Source organism: Bubalus bubalis, chromosome 12 (genome assembly GCF_019923935.1).
Source record: "Bubalus bubalis isolate 160015118507 breed Murrah chromosome 12, NDDB_SH_1, whole genome shotgun sequence".
In the NCBI taxonomy this organism is placed as follows: domain Eukaryota; kingdom Metazoa; phylum Chordata; class Mammalia; order Artiodactyla; family Bovidae; genus Bubalus; species Bubalus bubalis.
In genome coordinates this window covers 92,156,659-92,179,678 of record NC_059168.1, presented here as the reverse complement: position 1 = coordinate 92,179,678, position 23,020 = coordinate 92,156,659, and the positions used below count along the sequence as shown (strand labels likewise).

At 47.3% G+C, this 23,020-nt stretch overlaps 1 protein-coding gene and 1 long non-coding RNA gene across 5 annotated transcripts in view; one reads left to right on the top strand and one right to left on the bottom strand.

The window, feature by feature from the left end:
• Nucleotides 1-23,020, top strand: part of TTLL11 (tubulin tyrosine ligase like 11) — a 262,147-nt gene that overhangs the window by 206,296 nt on the left and 32,831 nt on the right. For 3 of the 4 annotated variants that reach the window (XM_044926309.2, XM_025261621.3, XM_044926311.2), the window contains 2 exons: nt 11,590-11,841; nt 18,940-19,046. In XM_044926309.2, the coding sequence (XP_044782244.1) occupies nt 11,590-11,841; nt 18,940-19,046 (359 nt within the window). Of the gene's footprint in view, nt 1-10,002; nt 10,156-11,589; nt 11,842-18,939; nt 19,047-23,020 lie in introns of those variants that run through there. The other variant, XM_044926310.2, reaches the window with a different exon arrangement.
• LOC123328633 lies at nt 9,507-11,025 on the bottom strand. Its single transcript, XR_006543606.2, has 3 exons — nt 10,960-11,025; nt 10,226-10,596; nt 9,507-9,731 (listed from the first exon to the last, which is right to left on the bottom strand). It is a non-coding gene; the product is annotated as an uncharacterized LOC123328633 (long non-coding RNA).

Sequence of the window (23,020 nt, the reverse complement as noted above, 5' to 3'; positions counted from 1 at the left end):
ACCCAGCCTGCCAATGCAGGAGAGGTAAGAGATGCAGGTTCAATCCCTGGATTGGGAAGATCCCTTGGAGGAGGGCATGGCCACCCACTCCAGTATTTTTGCCTGGAGAATCCCCTGGACAGAGAAGCCTGGAGGACTATGGTCTATAGGGTTGCAAAGAGTCGGACATGACTGAGCAACTTAGCACGCATGGATGTGGAATTTGGATGATGAGGCAGGTGAAGCAGGCAGTGATCAGACCCACAAGGCCCGGAGCTCTCTGGCCGGGAGTAAGGCCCCGTCCAGAGCGCCTAGGCAGCTCGTGTGGGCCAGGCTTTGTCATCTGAAAACTGTTCCTCCGGGATCCAGTGGAAAGCTAAGCACAAGTCCAGTCATTCACAAAGACAGCGGCCAACTATTTAGTGGGTTTAAAGAGGAATTCTGCAGCCGTTGGGGCAAAATGATTCTCCTCCATGCCTGCCAGTGTGGTCGGGCAAGTCTGAAGCTTCTCATTCAGAATCAGAGTTTGGGCCACTCTGGTGTTTTAGCTCAACAGTGGTGTAGGGTTGTTGGGTTTCTTTTTTCCCCCTCTCTCTCTTCTTTTTTCAAGGTTCTGAGCAGGAAGTCAGGAGAACTGGGCCTGCCTTTGCTACCACCTTTCACTTGATGCCACCCCTCAAGCAAAGGACTTTGCCTGGACTTTCCAATATTATTTCAAAAGGAAACTGAGATGAGTGGATCACTAGGGTCCCTTCTACTCTTCAGTTTAACTTTTGCTCTATGTGGGGCGCAGCGAACATTTCTGTGTTCGTGATTCTGTGACAACGGTCATTGAGAGCCAGGCTATCAGATGAAGAGCCGTCACCCAGCGAGGCCCGAGAAAATGAGACTCATTTATGTAGGAGGGATGTATTTAGGTTCAGACAGAGGGCAGGTGCAGTTGGACCCCAGGCCGCCTGCAGCGAGATCCCCCAGACGGCCTCTGGGCAGTCCGAGGAACATGAGGACAGGCCAGTGTCTAGTTACATGGATTGGGGGTGGGGTAGATGTCCAAAAGTGGTTAAAGAAATGCTCGATCCCCCTGTATTCCTGGAGGTATGTGTGGATTTCTCCCACTGAGGCTGGGGACTCGGCAGTGAGCCTCTCCAGATAATGACACATGGGAGATAAAGAGGCTGGTGATTATAATCAAAGTGGTGTGCATCCATTTTCTCTATAATTACATTAGTCCTATAGGTTAGGTGGCTTCCCAGGTGGCACTAGTGGTAAAGAACCCGCCTGCCAGTTCAGGAGGCATAAGAGATTCGGGTTTGATCCCTGGGTTGGAAAGATTCCCCTGGAGGAGGGCATGGCAACCCACTCCAGTATCCTTGCCTGGAGAATCCCATGGACTGAGGAGCCTGGCAGGCTACAGTCCTTGGGGTCACTAAGAGTCTGACACTACCTAAGCGACTTAGCATGCACGCACGCATAAGTTAGGTGCCACTTTTAGGTACTATTATTTTTCCCATTTTATGTAAGAGGATACTGAAGCTTTGTGGTTATATGACCTGCCTAAAATGATGGAACTGGGATTCCAACAATGCCTCAGACTATCCCCAGAGCCCACACCCTGATTCCCCAGACCCGTGCCCATGGGGCACAGCTGCCTGGCAGCATCTCTCCCACACCTTGGCCTGAGTGACCGTGCATTTCACTGACTCTCACTGCCCATGCCCAAGACAAAGAAAGCCAGAGGAACCAGGGCGAAGACACCTGCTCTGGGCAGAGGGGCAGAGCAGAGAGAGCCCTGTTGGAAAAGAATCAGATTGGGGGCGGGGGTGGTCTCTGCAAAATGAGCTGTCAGTTCCTGTATCTGGAAAATGAGGGGGCTGGGCCTGGTGACCCTAAAGGCACTTCCAGCTTGGAAACAGCCCAAGTTCTGGGTCTGTGGGAAAGGGAGTATTAGACTGAATCTACTTGTCTGTTCTTTTGTTAATTCATGCCTGGCCCGACAGGAGGATGCTCCTGCAGCACCCCAGCCTGGTGCCTCCGAGAATTCATCCCAAGCGGGGAAGAGGACCTAGTCTGCTGCTGTTGCCGTTGGGGGCCTCTGTTCATTCACACACACAACAAAACAGTGCATCAGTGACTTGTGTGGGCCTGTGACTGTAAAACAGGGGTTGATTTGTTGGACAGTCAGAACAGCCCCATTCTGATAGACGCTGGTTGTCACATACACTGTGGTCAGTTACAAGCAGATAGACCCACCCACCTACCCACCCCGCTGCAGCAGAATCATCTGGAGGTCTAATCATCTGTGCATTTGATTCTAAAGAATGCAACAAGTTTGAACTAGGCTTAGACTAAGTGCCCCCCCCAACCTACCCAGTCACTCTCCCTCGTAAGTAAGTGACCTCCATTGTAAGGGAGGAGAAAATGAGATTTCATCAGTACACTGAGTTATAACATGATGGAGTGGAAATGGCCTGGGCTTTGAACTCAAGCAGATCCTTATTCAAATATCACTCGGCCATTTAACAGCTGAGTGACCTTTGAAAAGTAGCCTAATCTCTCTGAAGCTCATTTCTCAACAGCAAAATGGAGCCACTTATTATTATACCTAATTCATAAGGATGATTGCCAGGGTCAAATGAGATGTTACAAATAACCCACCTGACTCTCAGGTACTCAGTGCCTGATAACTCCCTGTGTATGGAAGCAGCACAGTGCAGTAGTTAGAAACAAGGACATTGGCACCTGCCTGCCTGGGTCTGTATCTGGGGTTTATAACGTATTAGTTTCTCTCTTTGTGCCTTGGTTTCTGCATCTGTAAAATGGGAATAACAATACCTTCTGCATAGGATTTTATCGAGATTAAATGATTTAGGATGGCAGTCCCTGGCACATAACCGGTATCATCACCGTTGTGTTTTGTTGTTGATGTTACAATGTGCTATGGAGGAAAGTGATTGGGGGGTCCAAAAGTGGCCAGATGAGCATTCTGAGGAACGTTGCATAAAGGGAAGCCAGTGGGAATAGACTCAGCATGGATCTAGGTCTTACAGGGACTGGAACATCAGCCAGATCTCTCATTAAGTCCCTCTCCTCATCAGTTTGAAACACATGCCTCACCCATATATCGCCTTCTCTTCAAATAGGATAGCATCACCATCAAGCAAATTGAGCCTCTGTGATGGAAGAGATTTATCAAATGACAGAGCCAGGCTACATGGTAGTTATGTTTATTTTTAGTAACTTCAGCCTCCAACTCTTTAAATTAGCTGCCAGGCTAATTTAAGGGATTTCTTTGATGCATGGTTGGCAGTTTCTCCTGGAATGCCAATGTGCATTTGAAACCCCCAAGGGACCGAGGGGACACAACTTGGCCGAGCAGTGGGGAAAGGAACCTGCCTACCTCCTTTTGCCAGCTCAGCCTCGTTGCCCACCAGGTTCTCCTGCCAAGCCACAGGATTGCCCAGGAACATGATCCAGGGCCTTCCCTCCCTTTCTGTCCCCTGTGATCAAACACCAAACCCATCTTCTTTCACCTAGACCAGTGATTCTTAGACTTCACTCCTCATTACACTCACCCACAGGGTTTGCTGAGACAGTTTCTGAGGCCATAGGTCTGGGGCGGGGGCAAGCACGTGCATTTCTAACAAGGTCTTAGGTGATGCTGATGCTGCTGGTCGGGGGACCATGCTTTCAGAATCACTGACCCTGAATGTTCTGATGTCTTCCTTACATCATCAGCCCCCTGCCCCCTTGATTCAGCATACATACCTCTGGCAGACTCATTCCTCTTCTCTGAACTTCTAATTTTGCCACTCTTCTCCCCCAAATCCACCACAACCTTGTCATCTCCTACACTGCCAAGTCCAAGCTTGATAGTCTTAACATGTGAGATCCTATAAAGACCTGCTCCCTTTCATGTATATGACTCAGTTCAGTTCAGTTCAGTTGCTCAGTTGTGTCTGATTCTTTGCAACCCCATGAATCGCAGCATGCCAGGCCTCCCTCTCCATCACCAACTCCCGGAGTTTACCCAAACTCATGTCCATCGAGTCGGTGATGCCATCCAACCATCTCATCCTCTGTCATCCCCTTCTCCTCCTGCCCTCAATCATTCCCAGCATCAGGGTCTTTTCAAATGAGTCAACTCTTCACATCAAGTGGCCAAAGTATTGGAGTTTCAGCTTCAGCATCAGTTCTTCCCATAAACACCCAGGACTGGTCTCCTTTAGGATGGACTGGTTGGATCTCCTTGCAGTCCAAGGGACTCTCAAGAGTCTTCTCCAACACCACAGTTCAAAAGTATCAATTCTTTGGTGCTCAGCTTTCTTCACAGACCAACTCTCACATCCATACCTGACCACTGAAAAAACCATAGCCTTGACTAGATGGACCTTTGTTGGCAAAGTAATATCTCTGCTTTTTAATAAGTATATGACTAAGACCCCTAAACTGACCTCCTTCCATATGTTCTGGGTCCCATCTCTGGATGCTCACCTAGCCACTCTCACCTGGCTCAGACTTGTTTGTGGATGGGTCTAGTCTTCCCACTCTGGGTCACATGCTTCTGGGTAGCAAGGTGGACTGTGTCAACCTTACCTGTGTAACCCAGGCCAATGGGACAAGACAAGAGCTAGGGAAGTGGTTCATAAATGAGTAAATGATTAAAGAGATGCTTCACTAAAAAAAAAAAGGGAATTATTTCTCTGAGAGCACTCAAGCATCTTCTGTGAAACTAGCTCTTTCATTATTTACCTTCCTATTTTGTTAATTTACAAGAAAAAAATATATATATATTGTTTAAACATCAGAAGAAAAGTCTTTCAGTTCAGTTCAGTTCAGTCGATCAGTCGTGTCCGACTCTTTGCGACCCCATGAATTGCAGCACGCCAGGCCTCCCTGTCCATCACCAACTCCCGGAGTTCACTCAGACTCACGTCCATCCAGTCAGTGATGCCATCCAGCCATCTCATCCTCTGTTGTCCCCTTCTCCTCCTGCCCCCAATCCCTCCCAGCATCAGAGTCTTTTCCAGTGAGCCAACTCTTCGCATGAGGTGGCCAAAGTACTGGAGTTTCAGCTTTAGCATCATTCCTTCCAAGGAAATCCCAGGGCTGAAAAGCCTCTTGATGAAGGTGAAAGAGGAGAGTGAAAAAGTTGGCTTAAAACTCAACATTCAGAAAACGAAGATCATGGCATCTGGGAAATAGATGGGGAAACAGTGGAAACAGTGGCAGAGTTTATTTTTTTGGGCTCCAAAATCAGTGCAGATGGTGACTGCAGCCATGAAATTAAAAGCTGCTTACTCCTTGCAAAAAAAGTTATGACCAACCTAGATAGCATATTGAAAAGCAGAGACGTTACTTTGCCAACAAAGAAAAGTCTTTGGTTTGATTTAAATCAAATTATCACAAGAGTTATGTAGTGAGCAAAGCCTCAGATGTGTACTGAGATAGTCCTGAGTACAAAATCTTTTTTTTTTTTTCCAAAGAGTTGTGTTTATTTATTTGGCCACACTGCATGGCCTGTGAGATCTTAATTCCCCAACCAGGGATTGAACCAACACATCCTGCATTGGAAGGCAGAGTCTTATCCACTGGATTTCGGGGGAAGTCCTTGAGGACAAATTCTGAATCCCTTATTGATTTACGGAATTGGGCAAGACTGGGCAGTATCAAGTTTCTTTGGGCCTCAGGTTCCTAATCTGTAAAGTGGGACTAATTTCTACCTACCTTATAGAATTGTCTTGAGAAACCAATGAAATCAATATATCAAGTAAGCTGCTTGACATCGAGTGTGTGCAGTGTGTTCAGTCGCTCAATCATGTCCGACTTTGTGATCCTGTGGACTGTAGCCCGCCAGACTTCTCTGTCCATGGAATTTCCTAGGGAAGATACTGGAGTGGGTTGCCATTTTCTCCTCCAGGGTATCTTCCCAACCCAGGGACTGAACCTGCGTCTCTTGCATTGGCAGGCAGATTCTTTACCACTAGCGCCACCTGGGAAGCCCCAGGAGTGGGTCTCCGATAAATACTAGTGATTTTCTTTTCAGACAGAATGGTGGTAGGGGGTTTTTCACAGGAGTTTTAATAAAGCAAAACTCCATTTTATTTGAAAAACCATAATAGATAAAACATTCGAAGGATTCTTTCCCCTATTTTAATGAATCAAAGATACACCAAATTCAATTGTTTTTAAATGCCCCAAAGGACTAGTAAGCTTGATTTATATTTTCTTTACCAGTCACTTCTATTTCATAAGTCTGACTTTTCCATTAAAATGCTATTAACTAAAAACAGGATTTTACAGTACTTGTGATACCTTGGATCTCCATGTGATAATTGGAATTATCTGGAGCAAAATACCATTTCTCTGTGTTTTAGTTCTTCTTCTGTATCAGTTGTATCTTTACTGCCTTCTTCCAGTTGAGTAAAACCCTTTCCGCCTGAATTTGTGGTTTCAAGTTCATGAAAATATCTGTGGCTTTGAGGGCCCTTTTCATCTTGAGGTTATTAATTGCGATTCAGGAAGGAAGGGCAATAGTAATCACCCAGTAAGTGCAGCAACCCTTGAAGGAAATGTGAGAGGCTGTCACGGAGAAAGCAGACTCCTTCTGGGCAGCTCTGGAGGTGGGATGGGAGGCCGGCTGCAGAAACTGGAGGGAGACAGCCTCTGACATGCAGTCCGGGAAACCATCCCAGCCTGAGAGGGGCCCTGGAGGTGGTGGGGTCCCTCTCAGCAGGCAACCCAAGCTCCGGCCACCACCCCAGATGAATGGTCTGGCAGTCAGATGACCTACCAGTGCTACTGTCCTGTCTACCTGGGACTCATTTTTTTTTCTCTAAAATGATGTCGTTGTGAAAACGCTCTGGAACTAGATAGAGGTGGTGGTTTGCATAACTCTGTGCCTTGTGTGCTTTAAAATAGTGAATCTGAGGACTTCCCTGGTAGTCCAGTGGTTAAGATTCCATGCTTTCAAGGCATGGGGGCGCAGTTTTGATTCCTGGGTTAGGAAATAAGAGCCAGCATGTCTTGAGATAGAGCAAGAAAAATTTAAAAATAAAATGGTGAATTTTATGTTATGTGCGTTAGACCACAACAAAATAGATGACATCATTGGATAGAGTGATCTCAAAAATGTTTCTAGCTATAATGTATAATGTTTCTGGGAGGGATCACGTGGCTTAGGGGACGTATGTCACCAGACTCTTATTGAGCAAAGACAAGCCATGTAGATAATATCTGACTGAGGGGGGAATGGCCAATTAAATTCTGGTTCAGACATAATATGGAATATTACATGGGCTTCCCAGGTGGCGCTAGTGGTAAAGAACCTGCCTGCCAATGCAAGAGACGTAAGAGACTCAGGTTCCATCCCTGAGTTGGGAAGATCCCCTGGAGGAGGGCATGCCAACCCACTCCAGTATTCTTGCCTGGAGAATCCCCATGGACAGAGGAGCGTGGTGGGCTATAGTTCATGGGGTCCCACAGAGTCAGACATGACTGAAGCAACTTAGCACATGCCTATGTCCATGAGAGGTTATGCTCATGAAAACACGCTTAAGGCCACAGGAAAACATGATATAATGGTAAAGTGTAAGAAAAAGGATTTAAACTACCCATGGTGTGATCCTAACTTATAAATACAGATTAAAAAATTAAAACATTAGTGTTTATCCCTGAACTGTGGGATTGCAAATGATTCTGATTCCTTTTATCCCTTTATACAGTTTTCAACATGGCTACAAAGAACATAATGATTATTATAATTAAAAAAAAAACTACTTAAAAACAAAAAAATAAATAACAGTCCTCTGGGTTTTGTAACCCTCAGTGTGAACCAGGATGTGCTTTGGAAAAACAGGGCAGCAAAGTGGGAAGTGCCCTGGTCAGGAGAACTGAAGTGTAATTCCAGTTCAACCAGGGCAAAGAGCCCCTTCACCCTACCAGGCCTCAGTTTCTCCATCTGGAACCAGGGGTATAGAAACCACTTCGGACTGCACATGTTTCGAGAAGAGCAAATGAGATCCTCAAAGTGGGACAGTTCTGTTGATTGAAGAGTTCTCAGCCCGTTTTCTTTGTCATGGAGTGCATTCAAACCGTACATTTCCTTCAACAAAATCTCCTTTAACAAAAACTTAATGAGTGCTTATAAAGTCAGTGATTGCCACTTATCCAGGAATTTAAGAGCTCATTTCCGGTAACGCGGCTGCTTTTTGTTCTCATCTTTCTTCTTATAACGTTAATGTGAAAACATTTTATTTCATCTGAAGAGTAACCACCTGACTTTTATTTACAGTCTTAAATTCAAGGAGGTGATGATAAAAACCAGTTTAGCTGAAGGGAAATTGCACCCCCCACCCCCATCCCATCCCACTCCCCCCGGGAGCAAGTGCTCTCTGGTGGAGTCAGGTCCCTCCCCTTTGTAGGAGGGTGCGTTTGTTTCTTTGAACCATCCACACCGTTGAACTTTAGAAGGGGTTTTGAGCTGCTCTGGTTCTGCCTGTCCTGGCTTTGAGACCCACTTTGAAGGAACCATAGCTTACAGACCCTTTATTCACACCAGGGGGTTCTCTTTCAGACTTGGGCTCCTTGAACCAGCATAAACAAAAGTCCATTTTGGCAGAGTAGTCAAGTACACTGTTCCTCTATCGAACTGCTTTCCTATTTAAACAAGCCTATGGGGTAGATACAAAGCATCATGAGCTTGATATTTTATTTGACGCTTACCTTGCTATTAAAGGTGGCTCGGATGGTAAAGAATCTGCCTCCAATGCAGGAGATCCGGGTTCAGTCCCTGGGTCAGGAAGATCCCCTGGACAATGGAATGGCAACCCACTCCAGTATTCTTGCCTGGAGAATTCCATGGACAGAAGAGCCTGGCAGGCTAGAGTCCATGGAATCGCAAAGGGTCGGACATGACTGAGTGACTAACACTTTCACTTGCTATTAAAAGCACACTTTCCCAATGCAATGAATTCAGTGAAACATTTCCCAAGCACCTAATATGTATCGAGTCCTATAGAAATAGGGTTGAATAAGGTGTGGTCCTTTGCCTTCAATGAGCTCACAAAATAGCAAGAGGGATTGGCACGTGAGCAAATACAGTGCATTTGACTCGAGAAATGCAGACGTCCAAGGGACCTGGAGTAGACCTGAAAGATGATCTTCAGTGTGGTCAAGGGAACAGATGAGCTGGTTCCGAAAGTGGAGCAGAAATGTGCCAGGCAGCCAGGGCCGAGGAAGACTTCAAAGCCTGAGTCAGAAAGCAGGTACGAAGATACTAAGATAGCCTGACTTGGTGACTGATGGCATGCTTGGAAGTGGGAGCTCTGAGAACGAGGCCATTTAATAAAGAAGAGTAGAAAATGGCCTTGGTATTGATCTCAGTGCCGTGGGATGCGGCTCTTTTTTTCCTGGATCTCTTAGCCAGTTGGACAGTATTTATTGGCTGTGTACACCGTGCTCAGGGTGTTACTGAGTCCAAGCTCGTACTGCTCACCACACGACAGGCCAATAAATAGAGAGACAAGTTGTTGGGGCAAGGAATAGTGACTTTATTCAAAAAATCAGCAGACCGAGAAGATGGTGGATCGGCATCACAAAGAGTCATCTTCCCTGAGTTGAAATTCAGGCTTCCTTTAATACTAAAAGGGGAGTGGCTAAAGTCCTGGTTCCAGTCAGACCCCAGAGAGGATGTGTTAATTTCTTCCTTCCTGCAGCCATTCAGAGGTGGGCCTAGTCAGAAGGTTTCCTGTGAACTAAATAAAGATATTTTAGCTTGACACTCATTCCATGGGAGACAGCCTTCCCAGAGACGGACGGTTATGTGTCATTTAAGCTTATCGGCAACATCCCTTTAGTGATGGTCTTGCAGCAAAAACAATAGAACACAAAGGCTAAAGTAAAAGTAACAGATGCAATACGGAGTCAGATTTGTTCTTCCCCATTACAAGGGTTCTGTCTCTGGAATGGACACACAGGTGGAAAGGGTTACGCCTCCCCCACCCTCACCCCATCAGCTATGGGCAGGACAGGAGACAAGGAAGGAAGCGGAGCTGCAGGTGCAGAGATGGGCGCTGCCTGTGGAAGGGAACTGGGTGTCCAGCAAGCGCGAGTCTCTGCCTCCAGGCCAGGCCAGAGGGCAGCAGGCTGGGGCGGCAGCAGTGGTCAAGGCCTTGAAAGGTACAGCGTGTCCAGGGCAGTAACAAGAAATGAGGACGGCAGAGAAGAAACCGGGAAGGGGCTTGCGTACCAGAGGGAGGCTATGGACTTGATCACATGGGCCCTCAGGAACCTCAAAGATGACCAGTGTCGGAAGTGGGCATCCCGGCCAGGTCTTTTTAGAAGGTGGCCTCGGATACCTTGTGGAGGATGGAGGCTGGAGGCCCTGTTGCCAGAGTCCAGGAGAGGACAGACAAGGCCAGGGGAGTGGGGACAGTGGGCCGGGTTCCAGGAAACACTCAGGAGGCTGCGAAGGCAGAGGGAGAAGGAGGGGTTGGTGTTTGTTCTGATGTTTCCCGCTTGAGTCACTGGCAGATGGTGGTGATCTTCCAGGAGACGGGGAATGCAGGTTTGGGGGCGAGGGGAAATAGCCATGTCAGTGGGAGGTACCTGCGGGCCATCCTGGAAGGTAAACAGATGATCATTGGGTCTACAGGTGAGAACATTCCAGCTGGAGGAGCATATCTGAGTGTGAGTGGCTGTGAACTTTCTTGACTCTCAGGAAAATTTCAGGATAAAATACCCAGACAGGAATCACAACACTCTAATCATTTCTTTTTTTTATTTTTTTTTTGTACGAGTTCCAAATAAGAAAATAGTTAAGCCAGAAAACGTAATTGTGCCTATTCCTAGAACTGGGTAACTGATGTATCTTTGCAAATTGTTCATTGAACTGTGCCTATGGCTTCCTGCCAGCCCTCAATGAGATTTTTATATTTCCTAATTATTCAATTACTACCCATAAGTAGGGATTTGAAACCATACCCAGACTCCTTCATAATTGAGTATTCTCTTGAATCATGAGTACAGGAAAGGAAGTTGTCCATATTCGGAAACTAAGATGGTAAAACAGAGGAAGTGTACATCTCTTGTCCCGTGACTCTGTCTTGGGCCCAACTTCTCAGCCATGTGAGCTTGGGCAGGTCACTTTTATTTTTTAACTTTTTAAAAATTTTTATTTATTTTTAATTGAAGGATAATTACAATATTGGGTTGGTTTCTGCCATATATTAACATGAATTAGGTATCATATATATACTATAGGTATATACAGGTATGACTCTTTGGGCAGGTCGCTTCTTTGAGGTCAATTCTCTGGTTTATACATTAAGAATACTAATAATAGGGACTTTCCTGGTGGTCCATTGGCTAAGACTCTGGGCTCCCAGGGCAGGGGGCCCAGGTTCGATCTCTGGTCAGGGAAATAGATCCCACATGTTGCAACTAAGACCCAGCACAGCCTAATTAATTAAAGAAAAGAATAGCAATAATACTCCCTGCCACCGCCTGCCATTGCTATAAATCTAAAGGAAAGGAGAATTTACAAGAGAAAGTGTTCTGTGTGCAAACCCACTCTAAATGTTGGTTCTAACACTAACTCCTTGTGTGTTACAGGTCTCAGCTGCTGGGGAAGTCGTTAGCCTCAAAAGAAAACCCTCCTCACAGCGATCTGGCCAGCGCCTCACAGGGCAACGCCAACCCCGACGCCCACCTGCCCTCCATCTGCCTCAAGCAGGTGTTCCCCAAGTATGCAAAGCAGTTCAACTACCTGCGCCTGGTGGACAGAATGGCAAACCTGTTTATCCGCTTCCTGGGAATCAAGGGGACGATGAAGTTGGGACCAACAGGCTTCCGTACCTTCATCAGGTCAGTGAGACCAGCCTTCTCTGGCTGGGGTTCAGGCAGCCGGGAGACCAGCCCGACATCTGGCTGGCCCCTGCTCCCAGACTTCCCCTGGGAGAATCTGTGATGCCGGATTGGGCCCCACTGGGTTGGAATTGGCCCAGCAGCTGGCACTGGGCCTGGCATATAGTACACTCTTGTTCGTTGAACGAATTAATGAATGCTACAGATGTGACAGCATTCACAACCTTGTGCTTGTGGTTAAAAAACAATTCCGTGCTACCTTGAGCAGGATCCTGAGACCAGAGATGAATAATTGCCCCTTGGACTCAGACAGATCTCGCGCTTCCTAAACTGGGTGAAGTTCTCCCAGGGGTGCATGGCTGAGTCCTGAGTGTTTATGAAGCCACAGCAGAGAAGCAAGGCCTATCTTTCCAAAGTGTCATTTTCAGGAGAGAAAAGTTAAATAATTCAGTTGATAAATAATTTAATACATTTGTTCTAGCATAAAAATAATGTGGTTATATTATGAAGTATAATACAAAATCTGCATGAAGCACAAGACAAAGAAACTGTGCTTTTGCCACATCCTACAAAACAGGCCTAACCTCCTCAGATTATTCATTAACTTGCCTCTACCCTCTAGGGCACTTTGAGGGCAGTACAGGAGCACTTATTAGCTGTGTGACTTTGGGTAAGTTAATGACGGTCTCTGAACCTCAATGGTCCTAGAAAATGGGGATGAAGCTACCAGTGCCCTAGGATTGTATGTTTATACACCTCAGAGAAAGTGCCTGCTAGTGCTCAATGCTGCTGTTGTTTCCCTCATCATTGGTTTTAATATTTCTATCTAGTAACTCAAAGTCACCCTCTTCATAGTTTTATTCATGAAGGCAAATAATTAGACCACTTTGCCATGTGCTTTTCTCTAAACGAATTTTATAAATTCTAACTCTAGCCCTCTGATACTCCTGATAGGATACCATGCAGAAGCATCGGCAGGAATTTTTGCCGTCTCAATAAACCTGAAGTCATCCTCACACAGTGATTCTGAGAAGGGCTTTGTGTTAGTTTCAGGTGGAAAGAAAGCCCAGTGGAAAGAACACAGGCTTGGGGGTTCGGCTTCAGAGCCAAGCACATTACTTAATAGCTGTGCAGCTTTGAGCAAATCCCTTGTCTTCTCTGAGTCTCCGTTCCCTCATCTGTAAAATGGTAATCATCTCTCCTGCCTCGCAGGGTTGTGATGAGGTTGGGATGGATGTATTAGATCATGAAGGATCTGGCCCACTGCCTGGTTTGCAGGAGCTGTTTGTGAAATGGGAGTCTTGTGGTTATTATTTCCATGAGGCAGAGGGAATTTTCAAGAAAGTCAACAGGCCTGTACTGTTATTTCCCTGAGAAAACTACCTGACGTGATACTCTCTGACTCATTTGGGAAATACATTTGACTTGTAGGAATGGATACCCATCTACAGGTGGTTTAAATAAGTGAGTCTAATTTTCTCTCATATAACAGGAAGCTTGGCAGTGGGGCTTCTAGGGCTGGTTAATGACTCTGAAATGTGATCAACTCCCCAATTTCTGTCTTTCTGCTTGCCCATCCTGAGCATGTGCTTCAAGCTTCAGAGTTGCCTTATGATTACAAGATGGCTGCTCAAAATCCAGCCACTATGGTCGAATTCCAGGCAGGAAAAAGGGAGAAGGAAGGAGGAGCAGAGGACATCAGTCAGATGCTTCCTTTTATTTCCTAGTGTCAATACAATTCTATTAAGCTGTGAGAAAGCAGGGGAGATTTGAAAAGATGACAGACTGCAAGAATCTCATCTCAGTTCTCTGGAGGATGGGTGGGGGGAGGGTGCAGGCAGGAAGGATAAACACACCAGCGGGTGGGATCTACAAGGATGGGGAGGGCAGGACTGTGGCAAAAAGAAAGGTTGTTGGGGAACAGTATCACTAGGGCTTTTGGTTTTTCTAGAGAAGCTAGAAATACCGATTTTTATATGAAATCTCAATGCATATATATACAGAATGTCGGTGATTCAGAAAATTATTTGAGGTTCAACCAAAGCGTGACTGCCCATCAAGTCCACCAGTATGTGACCTGTGAGAGACTGAGGTATATATTAAGAGGTCTGCTATGCTCATACACAATCTGGAAAAGGAAATTCTTGAGAAGATTTGAGACCCATTCTAGCAAAGAAGGTTCTTAAAAGGCAGTCAGACAGGAACTGGATGATATCAGGGATACTGCTAGAACTCGGTCTCTGTGTGAGAGGCTTTATGATTCTTCCATCCCTTTGTTCTCTCTAATTAAGAGTGCATGAGAAACTCGAATACGTGATGTTAGCAACCAGTAGGTCCTGAGGCCATCTTTCCCAATCTGTGGCCGAGTACCATTAGTGGGAGCTGTGGTGACCATGACAGGTGACGATGTTTCCAGGGGGAGAAGAGGCAGCTGGAGCAGAGGGACCCAGACAGTGAGCTCCTCTCCCCTCCCTCGGCACTTCCCCTGGCACACGTCCCAGGTAATTAAGGATGAAGGAAGACATGAAGAACACATCGCAGCACAGTCAATACCTTTCTCCTTTAAAAATGTACTAAGACATCCCGCAGCAACTTTGTCATAAAAGGTGATCTTCTCTGCTTTCAGATTTGTATCTGAATATATTCCGTCTTGCCAGCTAAATTTGACAGCGAGCGTTTTCTCTTGCTAACAACTATTCTCTCTGTCTTTTCCACTTGGATTTAAATTTCGCTTCATTATGAATTGATAATATTTGTGCCATATGTTAAATCGAACCAAGTGCCCTTCTCTGGAGCACCATGCTAGAGACATATTTGCTGGCTAGAGACCCTCCTCTCTGAGCTCCCACACAAATGGCAGAAGTTGAACTTGGCTTTCATCTGTCCTATCCACTCTTCCTCTCCAAGTTCCTGGAAGAGAACTGGAGGGAACGAAATAATAAACATTCCGATTGAATTTATTTCCAGTGACCATCTCTCATAATGTGTTGCATAGATCAGCAGTTTTAGGAGTGAATTATGCTAATGGAAGTCTGGCCATATTCTATTTTTCTTTTCCACCAAGAAATGAGAAATAATGAACTGTCGTCCCCTTGTCTAGAGTTAACTCTATCTAACCAGCTTGTCGTGTCATTTCCTCAGGAGGCACATAACAGTAGCAAGTATCACCGTGAATTAAGCACCTTTTATTTTTTTTAATTTCATGATAATTGCTGAGGTGTGGAGACATCTCTTTTTCTGAGAAATGGAAATGATCTGCTCCTTCAGTTGGACAGCTTTCTCCGAGGGAAATGCATTTTTGTTATTTTCCTCCCATCGGGTTCCTCATTTGCGGAGATTTCTGTGTAATTCACTAAGAACGCGTTTCCCAGACGTATCCTCCATCGGAATCTGACATCAGTTGGCACAGGCTGCGGTTTCCATTTCCGCAGCCCGAAGATGAAACGGTTTGCCAAAACCAGAGTTTATTTCTGGAAAATGGAGGCAGCTTCTCCACACCTCGAGCGTTCGCCTCGTGCCCGGCCGCTCTTCCTGGAGACCCCCCACCCCTCTCTGTGGTTTCTAATCCCAGGCACCTTCTAAATTAGAAAACTGCTTTCTCTTTTGCCTTTTTTTTTCCTCCTTCCGCTGCCTTTTCTCGTAAGGAGATATTAATATGCTTCCTAATGTGTAGCTGTGGGGAGGGGGGGGTTTCTTCTCTGAGAGGCAGGAGGGTGTGTGAGAATGTTCTGGAACAGAAGTGTCAGGGGGCCCTGCCTCCCCCTCTGTCATTAACTCCTCAGTGACTTTGAAAATTTCCTCTGTTCCCGTGATGATCTCTTTCCAGTAATATCATGAGACATTATGCCTGGGATATCAATAGCCCTTAAAAATAGATAACTTATAAACCAAAGTTGCCTTTCCCAATCCCCACCAGCCAAGGTGTTTAGATGGTGTTTATTTTTTTCTTTTTTAAACATATACTGATTATTTGTTAACTTTCACTTTACAGAAAGCTCTCCAGGAAAAAAATAAGCGTCTTTTCTTTCACAGAGAAGGATGAACACAAAAGAAATTCTATAAATAGGATTTTATGGAGTGGAAAAAGTTGGTTTCTAAATTTCCCATGAGATGTCAGTAGTTGTTGAGAGGAAATGGGGATGATAATTTCAAATCTTTCTAATCTTAGACTCCTAATGAACTTGAACGATTTGTGATTCTCATTCTGTGCACCCATGTTCTCCTGATTCTGGAAAGAAACGGAGAAACAAAAAAACCCCAAAATCCTTTCTGGAAACTGGCTCTACATCATGGAGGAAGGCTGAAAGCCGTCATGTGTGCCAGGCACTGAGCTAGTCCTTAAAATAACTTTGTATAGTGAGTCACGACATCGTCATACAAATAAGGAAATTCAGATGCAGAGTATCAATGACCTGCTTAAGGTCACATAGCAAAGTCAAGATTCAAACTCATGTGCACTTGATTCCAAAGCTTATTTTTACCATGTACATTTCTAGCCCATCCTTTCTTAGGAATCTTTCTGGCTTCTCATGTTACTGTATTTCCTGGACTTCTCCTCCACTGAAGAATTCATCCCACCTCTCATTAGTAATTTGAGGAACTGCCTCCCAGGGCCTAAGGGGAAATGGTTCAAATGATCAAGAGCTACCAAGGCCTCAGGTTTTTATCCCAGACTGTGAGATGACGTCTACCGTCCAAGAGCTTATCCAAGACTCATCTGGATCCAAGCTTTGTGTCACTCACTGGACCCAGAATACCACTTACACATAGTAGACGCAAAATAAATTCTGTATTGAGAATGGATGGATGAAAAGTTCACTCCAAAGTCTTAACCCTTGAAGACATTCCCTGCTTGAGTCCATTTGTGACTGCGGGGACAAACCTAGGAAAACTTAGTGATCCTGGTTGTCTTACCCCATCCCCCAGCCTTATATCCCAAAGTGTCCCAGCAGGGCCTCTCTAGAGGCTCCAGCCTTTCTGGGCTTCTTGAGACTCCGTCTCTGGAATCTTGGTTCTTCCTGCAGCTCTGGGCTGGGCCACTTCCCCACTTCTTCCCAAAGTTCCCAAGTCCACGGCTCTATCCTCCAGGGGAGCCCTAGATGTGAATCCCAGCTGTGTGGTCTTGGGCAAGTCATGTCCCTTCTCTTGAGTCTCAGTTTACCCAGCATTGAAATGGGTCTAAGAACACCTCCCTCATAAAACGTTATAAAGCTCCAGAGAGCTAATGAGCAGGAAAGAGCCTGGCACACAGATGGTGCCCAAGAAAGTGCCTACAGAATCAGAACTCTCACAAGCATTTCATGTCAACTGCAGCCAGCGTGGATCCCTCCCTTTCCTGCCCCAGTCCAGATGTTATGATCAACTGTATTTCCAGGTATCGCTAGGGAGAACAAGTTACCTTGGAAAGGGGATAGATGGAGAATCATCTTTGGTAAATTACAGCTCCTACTCAAGGTTTGACACTTCTATTTTCTGCCTGTCAGGAAAAAAATAACTGTATACCAGTGGTCAGTCTTGTTTCCCTTTTTATACTTCATTAACCCACAGGGTAAGCCAGGCAGAGCGCCTGTCCTGTGGGGAACAGGTAGTCCAGAGAACACAGACATGATAATTAGAGAAAACCCATAGCTGCTTCTAATTAAGCTTGGGAAATGAACAGTGCGGGTTTTCAGAATACCTTGGGAGGGACTGGAGCGGGTCCCCGGCAGGACCCAATAGAGATAGCCATCTCGGTGACAGGTGACGTGAAAAGCTCTGCGTCCACTGACATGTTGTTACTGGGGCTCAATAACTGCGCTGATGTGCTTTGAAGTCTGCCACGGTGACTTGTGATGGAAATACAGAGCGGAGCTCAGGAGGAAGCAGGATGTGAATTGATGGCCTGAGGAATACAGGCGGAGAAGAAAGAAGAGACGGGCCAGAGGGATGGAAAGGCGGGAGGCCGGGAGGTTCCTGGCATATAAGGAGCACCATCCTCATCTGGGCACCCACCCAGTCACACCAGGGGTGTGCATGGGTTTGGAGAGGGTCCCCTGGAATGCCCAAGTCCTGCTTGCCAATCAACCCCTAGCCTCTCGGGTTTCTAAGGGAGCTATTCACGCAAGAGATGATGACAAATAGGAAACCAAAGAACCACTTTATCATTAGCTGGGGCGACGGACGTGGACACATTTGGAAGGTTGATAGCAGCATGGAATACGGTTTAGCCCAACAGACAGCTGGCCCCGGGGTGTAGCTTTCAGGATTCCCAGGGCAAGTACAGCCTGGGTGGGGATTCCCCTCCCAGCACCACCCGCTTCAAAAGGGTGGTGCCTCTGGACCAGCTGAGTTCTGCCTCCATTCTAACAGACCCCTCATCCTCATACCCAGATGCTCTGACTGGTGAGCCCCGTTTCTCCAGAGTGGACAGGGCCCCTCACTGAAAGGTCAGCCTCAGGTAGCCTCCGACAGGGCTGAGATGGTTCTAGCTTTGGCAGAGAAAGAGGGAAACTAGAGAGGGATGAGGAAGGAAATCAGCAGTTGTCATGGCCCCAACCAGGTGCCAGGCCCCAGGATGCACAACCTCATGTCGTCTTCACAACGGCCGTGTGAGTGGGTGTTATCCTCTTCATTTAAGAGACCAGCCAATATAGGCACCAAAGCAATGGTCCACAGTCTCACAGCTAGAAGAAGCCACAGGGCCAGGATTTTAATTCTGGTCTGTCTGATGCCCAAATCATGCTCTTTGCAGCGTGCCTGCCCATAGTGACTGTAATCAAGACTGCCTGGTTAACAGGTCAGGAGGCTGAGGCTTAAGAAGGGGAACTAGTTTAATCAGGGCCATTTGCTCCTAAGTGGCAGAGCCAGATTCAACTCAAGACTTGCCATCCTAAAGTCCCTCCTCTTCCCAGCCCTTTAGAGCCCTTATGAACCACATTACAGGAACCTGGAAGGGCAGTGAACGGGTTTGCTGCCATTCATCCTTCGCTAGTTCCTGCTGCGGGGGTGGGGGTGGGGCAGCATCCAGGAGGGGAACAGAGCCGAAGCAAAGGCAGGGAGGCCAGGCAGGACAAGTCGGCTCGGGTCTGGCAGTGACGTGTCCTCTCCCATCTTGGGCAGGACCTGCAAGCTCAGCAGCAGCAGCCTGTCCATGGCCGCGGTGGACATCCTCTACATCGACATCACGAGGAGGTGGAACTCCATGACCATGGACCAGCGGGATTCAGGTACCTCATCATCAGCCTCCCTCATGTCCTGCGGGAGGACAGACAGGGATGGGCAGTACCTTTTCTCTTCCTTCTTAAGGGTCAGGATGGGGGAGGAAGATGATCATCTTACTGCTACCAAACCAAACTTGGGTGTGTTTGCCCATGCACAGTAAAGCCAAATCTACTGACTCAGGGTGGTGGTAAAGGAAAGTGCGGTGTTTACTGCAGGCCAAGTGAGGGGTCCAAGCAGCTCAAAAGGCTTGAACTCCCCACTGGTTTTCAGGGAAAGGTTTTTAAAGGCAGGTTGAGGGAGAGAGTGGCAGGGTCCATCCATGATCAGCTCATGGACATTCTTCTGATTGGTTGGCTGTGACCTAATCAGGAGTCCACATCATCAACCTTCAGGTTCCAACCTGTCTGGGGTCTCTGTGCTTGTGGGTGGCATGCAGTTAACTTTTTCACCTGGTAGGGGTTTCAGTAAAACAGCTCAATGGATATGGCTCAGAATATTACCTATAACCCTTCTGAGGAGGAACTAAAGGTCCTTGACTTTGTTTAATGGCTTCACGATTATTAGTTTGTCGTGCTTGACTGTTTTCCTTTGTTTCTGCACTTTCTCACTTCTCTGATTAAATTTACTCTTTGGAACTTGGGGGAAGACCTAGGCAACTAAAGTTTTTCTACAAACAAAAAGCAGGCAGAGGATATAGGGTGGGGTGGGGGCCTGTCCTGGGAAGTCTTGGTTACGCCGCCTGCTCTAGACATGACTAAGGGGATTGGACTGAGTCTGAATTCAGAAGCACGGTTCTGACTTCTGCTACCAAGGCCGTTGTTGTTCAGTCGCTCAGTCGTATCCGACTCTTTGCGACCCCATGGACTGCAGCACACCAGGCTTCCCTGCCCTTCACCATCTCCTAGAGTTTGCTCAAACTCATGTCCTCAGAGTCGATGATGCCATCCAACCATCTCATCCTCAGTCAACCCCTTCTCCTCCTGCCTTCAACCTTTCCCAGCCTCAGGGTCTTTCCTAATGAGTTGGCTCTTCACATCAGGTGGTCAAAGTATTGTAACTTTAGCAAGGCTGTGCCTGCCCAAATTCTTAATTCCACCACTGGAATCCTTTGGCTAAAGCTTTGATTCCATTAATATTGGGAACAGTTACTTACTCATTGGTTGGTTCCTTGGTGCACAGTTCTTGGACATAAGCTGGGCCAGGCCCCTGATAGACTGGAGTGAACAGCACTTGGTTCTGACCCAGAAGGGAGGGGCTGTAGAGTTGGGAGGCAGATGAGAATGCAGCAGTAGGTAGGGTGCTGCATGCTAGGATGGAGGCAAGTACAGAGAGGCTATCAGGAAGCCCAGCAGAAGAGCTTCTTAGCAAGGGGGGGGGACCCAAGGAAGACTTCTTGTAGAAGGAGGAGTGGGATCAGCTGAGGGACAGAGTGGGACAGTCCCCTCCTGCAGGGGTGTTGCCCGGCCTAGACAGAGACACAGGTAAAAGGCTCAGGTCACCCCAAGTAGCCTGGAGGGTCTGAAGCAAGGAGGGAAGGGAGAAGGGGCAGAGATGGGGTTGCAGGCACTGTCCAGGCCTTGAAGATCACACCAAAGAGCTTGATCTTAATGCCCTAGGAGCAGGGGTCCCCAACCTCCAGGACCTATTGCCTGATGATCTGAGGTGGAGCTGATGTAATAATAACAGAAATAAAGTGCACCATAAATATTATGTCCTTGAATCATCCCGAAACCAGCCCCCACTTCATCCATGGAAAAGTTGTCTTCCACGAAATCAGTCCCAGGTGCCAAAAACATTGGGGACCACTGCCCTAGAGGATGTGGGGCCAGTGAAGGATTCGGTAAGAAGAATCCACCCTTTGGTGGATGAATTTCTGATTTTTTTTCCTCCCAGAGGGTTTTTTTCCTAAAAAGTCATAATAACCATACCTGACATTTGTACAGCTCATCACAAAGTTACAGCAGGCTTTCCTGCATATTCCCTCATTAAACGTCCCTGTGAGCCAGCGCAGTAGGTATTGCCCCTTGCATTTCACAGCCTAGTAACCTACAGGTCAGGTGATGGCAAGCCCACGGCTGCCTCCTTGCAAAAGGGACAAAAGGCAGCGAGGGTGGTCTCAGGGAGCAGTTTTCTCCTGCAGTGGGGCAGCAAGGATGTGAAATCAGAGGGGTTTGGGGGGGCAGGTTGGAAGACCCAGACTAAAACTGATGATGCCACTTCATATGATGTAAGCTTGAGAAGTCATTTCACTTCGTCCTGTCCATTTCCTCCTCCATAAATGGCTCCCGCATCACCTGCTCTCCAGGATGCCCTGTGTCAGAGGGTCTCAAGGCCTGTAGGCTCCACTTGGGGAGAACCCTGGGTGCTCCCTGCCAGTTCCTGCCCCACACCCCACGTCTGCCCTGGCCACAGCTCCCTGACCACGAGGACCAGCAGCCCTTCCCACGGGTAGTGGTGCTGGGGCATCATTTGCTAATTGGCTCCATGTTTGATAATGATGCTTCCTGCTGCCAGTCATTTCCCACATTCAGAGCATGCTGCCCGGCACTTGACCCATGCAGCACAGGCTGGACTCCTCCTGTGAGTAGATGTGATTCTCTCTTTCATACAGAGAAGGAGACTGAGGTTCAGAAGCATGGCCAGTGGGTAAGGCTTTAAGACCAAGCTGCCGTCATCCCCTTCTGATTGCCTCCTCCTCCTGCTAATTGGTCCTGGAGTAAGAGGACCACCCAGCTCCCTACCACTTCCCTTTCTTAAATTCAAAAGCAAGACTCAGGGAACACTAACACCCACTGCCTGCTCCCATGGCATCTCCATCGTCGGAGTTCCCTCCCAGCCTTCCCCGGCAACCAGGAGAGGCTGGAGATGGAGTGTCTTAGAAGCAGGCAGTTGAATTATCTCGAGGACAGACTGACAGTCGAGCCGCCCGCTTTCTGCTGACACCTTCAGAAAGTGAAGGAGTGTTTGCTCTGTGAGCTGAATGCGGGTCGTTATCACAGCAGCCTGTGGAGGGGGCCAGATGAGGGGGTGGGGTGGCAGTGGAATTATTAAATATTGAAATTGATCAGGAGTAGCAGCAGGAAGCTATTTATCATGTTTTATTGCTTCAAACTAGCATTACCATCTGGCCCATTGTTAATTCTGAGTAGCTTTTCATGTTTTGTTTGCCTCTCAAATTGTTCCCCGTAAGCGGAATCCACAGGGGCTGCCCACAATAACAGGCTCGGGTGAGGTTTTTCTGGGGTCTGCCGGGTCTCTCCGTCTGCTGACCAAGCTGAGGAGGTGGAAAAAAATACTTATTTTTAGAACATACTGATGTGCGAATCCGGGGCTGGGACCTTCAAGGTCCTTCCGCCCTGCCTCAGCCCCCGGATGTGTGGAACAACAATCCTTAGTAGGAATGCAGTTTTGAGATCACCTCCGGTGTGCAAACATCAGCACTAATGCTCACACCACACCTTCGAGATGTGTAATCAGATCGTGGTTTACGGGCTTCCCCAGTGGCTCAGAAGGTAAAGCATCTGCCTGCAATGCAGGAGACCTGGGTTCAATCTCTGGGTCAGGAAGATCTCCTAGAGATGGAAATGGCAACCCACTCCAGTACTCTTGCCTGGAAAATTCCATGGATGGAGGAACCTGGTAGGCCACAGTCCCTGGGGTCACAAAGAGTCGGACGTGACTGAGCAACTTCACTTTCAGTTTACAGAGGAGGGTCCTGAGGTTCCAAGAACAAAGGTGACTTGTCTGAAATGCCATAGACAGTGAGTCGCAGAAGCCAGATTGGAACTCAAGCCTTCTGCCTCCTGATCCCCAGCCTTGGGCCCCTCAGAACGGTGCTTGTTCGATGCAGTGACAGGGGAGAAGGTGGAGCCTGTGAGGAGTAAGTGAAAGGTCAACTCACGGAGCCCATGGAAGACAGAACTGGAGTGGGAGGTGGTACTAGGTCCGTGCATTTGTCTCCCCTTCCTTCACCCTCAGA